Genomic DNA, 6,611 nt, shown 5'->3' with positions numbered 1-6,611 from the left:
CATTTGCCGGCCCGGTGCCTGGCGGGGTGCGGCGGGGCGCGGCGGGGTGGTGTGAGCCCGTCGCACCCCTTTGAGGGCGTCGCGAGAGGCTTAAAAATCGCGCGGTAACGGAAAATGAGATAGGAACGAAATGGGATAAAAATGCGCGACGCTGCCGCGGGACGGCGGCACGGCGGTGCGAGGCGAGGGAGGCGCCGGTGGCTCCACCCCCTCCTCCTCCGCGGGCTGTGCCGGGCTGGGCCGGGCTGGGCTGGCCAACCACCCCCAATCTTCCTCATTTTTCTCCTTTGTCTGCGATCTTTTTTCGCCGCCACCCCCACCACCGCTCCCCCACCACTCCTAGCCTCGCTAGGCGATTCCCTCCCACCGACTCTTTTCTCCCCTTTGGCACAATTTTTTCCTACCCCCACCACCGGCGCGCCCGCACTCCCCCTCCCCCTCACACACACACACACACGCAAGCTCACGAGCACACTCGCTCGCACGGTCTAGGCGTGCCTAGAGCAATCAACCGTGCTGCATCTGACAGAGCCGGCCGGAGAGTGCAGCCGAGTGCAGCCGAGTGAAGAAGCAAAACAGGGTCATTCCATGTGAAATCGACAAGGTTCAAATCGACCAGTGCTCCGATTTTGATGAAACTTGCAGCGATTGTTGGTCTTATGGTCCCATTGAAGTTGCCAAAATATTTTGGTCGAAATGTCAAAGGGGTCTGAGTAGTGCACGATTCAATTTTTTTCACTTTTTGTGAATGGGTATCCGTTTTTTGCTAATATCTCCGGAACTATTCGTCGTACGACAAAAATGAGTACACCGTTGGAAAGAGGAGAAAAAACTGAATAAAATCAAAAAAAAATTATTTTTTTTGGAGAAAAAAAATTTTCTTTTATACTAAACTCAAACTTTCAAAGTTATGTTTGAAACTGTTCCCCTTCATCAAAATTGACATGCTATGGCTCAAAAAGTAGCTTTACCCTTCCCCTAAACGAAAATGTCAATCATACAAAGTACTTTTTTTCGTTTGGGAGAACGAGCGATTTCCGTGGACCTCTGCACTGGATCCGGGCCTACCCTCTGCCTGAACGGTGCACAACGGCCCGGCGCTGTGGCACCGCGGTGTCCTGCCACCCACCCCCATCCCTTTCCGCAGTTCCCAGAGCAGAAGTAGGGGCGCCTGGAGGGTAGGCCGCACCCCGCACGCCGCCCCGGGCTCCCACGGTCACCGCCCAGCAGGTAGGCAACTCATCCTACGTTACTACCCCTCTTCCCCTGTCCCCTCCCCCTACTCCATCTCCTTCTTGACCTTCAAATTTTCAGTATGGCCCTAGGCGAGAGTTTGTGTTGCACATTGTCAAATGTTTGTTACCAGACTGAGATTTCTTTCAAATTGTTAGGAAATTTAAATCGAACACAAACTTTAAAATGCTGGGTGTTTATTCAAAGTTGTTTTTATACATAAAAATTATCTGACCTTCCTCTGAACCTTTTAAGTAGTATAACTGTAGCTGCAAGTTATACCTTGCTTCAAAACATATTTTTTTTCTTAGATTTTAATTTTACATCTGCTGCCTTAGCATCACTTACTCGAAGTTTCACAATTGTCCCTTTGGCTTGAAAGTACGGATTAACTAGACTTACAATGTCATGTAGACTAACAATTATAACAATATCAGTAAACTTGTAACTTCTTGGTTGTCCAGTAGCTTCCATAACTTGAACCGAAAAGTTTTCATCCTCTTCATGGAATTCAGATACGCAGCCTAGCTTCCAGGAATTTTCGTCTTCTGTAAATGTTACAAATCCTTTTACCTCACTATAGTCTAGTTCAAATTCTTTGGTACATATCTTCTTAATATTAAATTTTGTATCTTGTGAATACAACTTAAGTAAGATATCCTTTGATGGCACTCTAGGAATTAAAGCATGGTGGGATTTGATTCCATCAATGTCAAAAGCTGTCTCAAATCTCACAAGTAAAGCCTTTTCATTTTCAATAACTTCTTCTTTCGGAACCCATTTAGCAGTCACTCCTTGAATGTTTTTAGACACCCAATCATAGAAATCATATGCAATTGTTATTTGTGGGTCTTTTGCTGTTAAGCGTAGGCAATGCAACATTGTAGTATGTTTGATCATGCCGCCCACACCATCACAGGCAGTTTTTCCATGGCTCGTAGCATAAAAGTGCCATTCTGCAGGTACTCCAAAATCCCTTTCATGAAACCATACATTGGCGGCAGCTTTTTTATTTTTGTACTGAGCAGCACAACCGTCTGAAAAGTATTTGATTTTAGCCAGCTTTATCTTGAGGTCCTCAGTTATATGACGGATCAATTTTTTCTGAAATGTATGCACTGCAGCAGTACTATGATCCAAGTGATCTGATATCAAAACAAATGCTGAGTGGCATACTTTGCCCTCTGCATCTTTATAATAAATCAAACAGGGATGCAATGTCGCCTGTTTATTATTAAAGTACCACCCCTGGGAGCTATTTTGTACAACAAAAGAGAAATTTTCTGCAAAGTCAACATTAACAACAACTTCACCATCTTTTAAATTTTCAATTGATTCCTTATAGAAATTTGCTTGCACTTTGCTAATAAAATCATGGGGTATGAGACTTTCAATCTGCGATATAAACTCAGAAATAAAATCATCAGTAGATTTACTTAAAGTTACAATATTTGCCCGGTCTGTGGACTCCCACTGGTTGTAAACCACAGTGGAAATCATTTCTGAGTCAAAATAAACTTCCAATTTTTCCTGTAAAACAGTGGAATCACAACAGTCATTACATCTTCGAAAAAAACAGTCTTCACTAGGCTCTGAGCATAAAAGCAACTTTTTGCACGCTTTTATATTTTCTAATCCAGCTTCACTTAGATTTCCCGCTTCAAACATAAGTTCTGGATTCTGATGATAGGTGCACACACAAATCACATGAGTCCCGGCACTACCAGCTAATACACACTCTTTTGGTCTCAGTTCACAAAATTTAGCTAAAGAGACTTTGTGATCAGGGTGTTCTTCTTTAAACTTTTGATGCAAGCAACTGAGAGTAGACAGCACTAGTCTTTTAGTTTTCTTCACTCTCTTCCCGTCCACTAAAACACTCAGTACATCTTTGGCTCCAGGGAGAGGCCGACTTATGTCGTCCCTGTAGTAGAATTTGGTGATCAGCTCCACTGTCTCAGGTGAAAGTTTGCGTCCCACTTTAGGACCCGGGCCACACAGAATACCCTTGTCTTGCACTAGTAGACGGCTTTTCCTCGCCATGTAGTTGGATACCCCAAATGTGCTTTCAATCCTGGAAATGCTCCAACTTTTTGGTACAACTGATAAAGCTAATAATTTTTTATCGGGCTGGGGATGACAATCAATAAATTGCTGTAGTTGGCCTATTATTTCTCTGAAGTATGCTGCATCTTCGTCCTCAGTTAGTTGTTGATCAGAAAATTTTGTCAGCGCTGCTCTTATTTTCTTCATAACTTTACGCCCATAGCTCTTCTGAGTCTTTAATTTCCTTTCATTAACAGGAGAGAATCCAAGAGAGGACAGCCAAGTATTTAATCCATCAATACTCTCCTGAAAAAACTCTTCTTTAGAAGCCTTATTATCAGCAGGTACAGTGGGAGTTGTAATATCACTGGGGGCCAAAGTAGACCCTACACTAGGTGACGAAAATATAGGAGGGTTGGAAATTGAAGCCGGGTCAGGAGCGTTGCTTGAAGATTCTTGAGCAGCCTTTTCTGCGGCAGATTTTTCAGCAGCTTTGATTTTAGCGTTCAGGTCAATCTTGCACTTGACACACACTTTCTTGCCGGGCACCAAAGCAAGTCCAATAGTTTTGGCACTGTCCCGCATTTGGAGTGTAATAACATGCAATTGAGGAGTGCCAGTTTTTTTCTTTTTGGCTGGAGGGCCATCATGAACAGATGTTGACTGATGAAGACAGCAGTTTTTCTGGTGTGCTTCAAAGCGGTGAATGAACTTAGTGAAATGTCCATCACAAACATACTGCAAACTCTTTCTGCAGCCACTTCTGATCTTGAGCAAACGAATCCTTTCTGGAGATAGGCTGGCTCTTGCAGTGAAATCCCCAGAGCAGGCACCAACATCAGGAAGATGTTGTACCTTTCTCAGGAAACACTTCTTGGTGTCTGCTCGGCCCATTGTGCAGGGGGAACCTGAACCACAAAGAAACCAAACCTCAAAATAAAACAAGAAGCGTCATCAAACCAAAGCACAATCCTATAATATCAGATTTTTTAAAAAAGAGAAAGAACTCGTACACAAGAAAAACGGACCTTTTCAGGGCATAAAATCGACTCAAAGTCAATGCTCAAAAAATATTTACTCCAACAAGTAGTCGGTGCAGAAAGTAAACAAACCAAGACAAACGAACAACAACAAGTTCGTCTTGTCGCCACAGCCCAAACACTGGCAGCACCGTCGGGGGGAATGCCGTTTTCGCATCAACTTCGGCTGCACTTCGGCTGCGCCACGAAGCAAGGCTCGGGGTGAATAGGAAGGGTTGCCTACCTGCTGGGCGGTGACCGTGGGAGCCCGGGGCGGCGTGCGGGGTGCGGCCTACCCTCCAGGCGCCCCTACTTCTGCTCTGGGAACTGCGGAAAGGGATGGGGGTGGGTGGCAGGACACCGCGGTGCCACAGCGCCGGGCCGTTGTGCACCGTTCAGGCAGAGGGTAGGCCCGGATCCAGTGCAGAGGTCCACGGAAATCGCTCGTTCTCCCAAACGAAAAAAAGTACTTTGTATGATTGACATTTTCGTTTAGGGGAAGGGTAAAGCTACTTTTTGAGCCATAGCATGTCAATTTTGATGAAGGGGAACAGTTTCAAACATAACTTTGAAAGTTTGAGTTTAGTATAAAAGAAAATTTTTTTTCTCCAAAAAAAATAATTTTTTTTTGATTTTATTCAGTTTTTTCTCCTCTTTCCAACGGTGTACTCATTTTTGTCGTACGACGAATAGTTCCGGAGATATTAGCAAAAAACGGATACCCATTCACAAAAAGTGAAAAAAATTGAATCGTGCACTACTCAGACTTCTTTGACATTTCGACCAAAATATTTTGGCAACTTCAATGGGACCATAAGACCAACAATCGCTGCAAGTTTCATCAAAATCGGAGCACTGGTCGATTTGAACCTTGTCGATTTCACATGGAATGACCCAACAGTCCCAACGGAAGTCCAGCCAGTCCGGCCGAGGTCGGCGGCGGCGCGCGTGCGCGGCCAGCGCGCCCAGCCTGACCCGTGGCGCTCCGAACGTCTAATTTGGCGGAGGGCCTTGGCCGAGGCCACCGGGGCAGCGGCCGGCCGGCCCAACACACAGACATCATTAACCGACGGCCTTGGCCTGGCGTTGCGCTCCAGGAGGACGACGTCCGTCCGTTGTGGCGGCCTCGACGGCCTCCACGGCCTCGGCGGCCTTCACGGCCTCGACGGCCACGCGCACGTCCCGAAGGCCTCGGCCGCCTCGGCGTTGACGCGCTCGAGATCGCGCCGCCCGATACGGCAGGGCATATGGGCCCGAAGCCTGAATGGCATACCGGCCGCGGCACCGGTCAGCAAATTGCCGCGTAAAGTTATTCCTCGAGGAGTGACAGGGACAAGACGGGCAGCGCGCCCTCTCTTCAAAGCGCCCCGCCGCCCGGGCCGCAAGCCGGGCCACCCGGCCGCACGAAACGATATCATTAAACCCAATGCGTGTTGTAGTTGTTTGCAAAGTGGTTTCATTCCGGTGCCAGCATGTCCACCGGCCGTCCTTTTATTTTTGCAGCTTCGTCGAAAGAACTGTAATAATTGGTGTGCGTACGGCCCTGCGCGTTTGTGTGTGTGTGTGTGTTTTGCAGTGTCCCCACCGAATAATGACGAACCGCGAAAAAGGCTCTCATTAGAAGGTGAACTGCGCGGCCCGTCGCCCAGCTGATTTACTGGTGGCCCTCCACCACCACGACGACAACGACGCCGACCGCCACCACACCGCCACCACCGCGGGCGCGCTGTCCCGCAGAATTTTTCATCTGACGGGGCACGACGCCGCCACGTCCTTTTTCTTGGCCGCCAACTTTGCACATTTTTCAAGTCGCGCGACAGCAGATCTAAGAAAGAACAGCCTTCTTCCACGGCCTGGCCGGGCGGCCCGGCGCGGCGCTCCAGGAAAGAGGAGGACCAAGTTCAAGAAGTGTCTTGTTCTCTCTTCTTTCGCGGCGCGTCGCGGCGTCCCTTCACCTCGCCCGATAAGGCGCTTTAATGTATTTAAAGGGGCTGGGGCCACCGGGGCGGCGCGCCGCGGCGGCGGGGCGGCCGGGGCAGCGGGGACCAGCCCGAAGCAACGCACTCGCACTCCATATTTACTTTTATTTCTCGGCAAGCGTTTCTCGGCAGACGGCCTTCAAATACGCGAGGGAGGGCGGCGGCGGCGTCGCCCGGAGCGCCCGGAGGCGTCGCGGCGCCGCGGGAAGGCGTCCGCGCGACCACCGCGCCACCACCACCGCCACCACGGCGGCGGGGAAAAATGTGAAAACTTTGCGCGAGGGAGGGACGCCGGGGACGGACGGCTGAGGCACCGTTGCCACTTAGAGGGTGG

The 6,611-nt window shown here is 48.7% G+C and overlaps 1 protein-coding gene across 1 annotated transcript; it reads right to left on the bottom strand.

Moving 5' to 3' along the window:
* Positions 1-1,499: 1,499 nt before the first annotated feature.
* Positions 1,500-5,059, bottom strand: LOC117641465. Its single transcript, XM_034378819.1, has 2 exons — positions 4,308-5,059; positions 1,500-4,187 (listed from the first exon to the last, which is right to left on the bottom strand). Exon 2 carries the CDS (start codon positions 4,171-4,173, stop codon positions 1,522-1,524), a length of 2,652 nt encoding a protein of 883 aa, XP_034234710.1. The 5' UTR covers positions 4,174-4,187; positions 4,308-5,059; the 3' UTR covers positions 1,500-1,521.
* Positions 5,060-6,611: the final 1,552 nt, after the last annotated feature.

The sequence above is a fragment of the Thrips palmi genome, unplaced genomic scaffold (assembly GCF_012932325.1).
Source record: "Thrips palmi isolate BJ-2018 unplaced genomic scaffold, TpBJ-2018v1 HiC_scaffold_1, whole genome shotgun sequence".
Taxonomy (NCBI): domain Eukaryota; kingdom Metazoa; phylum Arthropoda; class Insecta; order Thysanoptera; family Thripidae; genus Thrips; species Thrips palmi.
The sequence above is the reverse complement of the archived record's forward strand: the minus strand, read 5'-3'. Positions and strand labels throughout refer to the sequence as shown.

Excerpts from the sequence above, each read along its gene's own strand:
- LOC117641465 (XM_034378819.1), bottom strand. The coding sequence starts at position 4,173 with ATGGGCCGAGCAGACACCAAGAAGTGTTTCCTGAGAAAGGTACAACAT.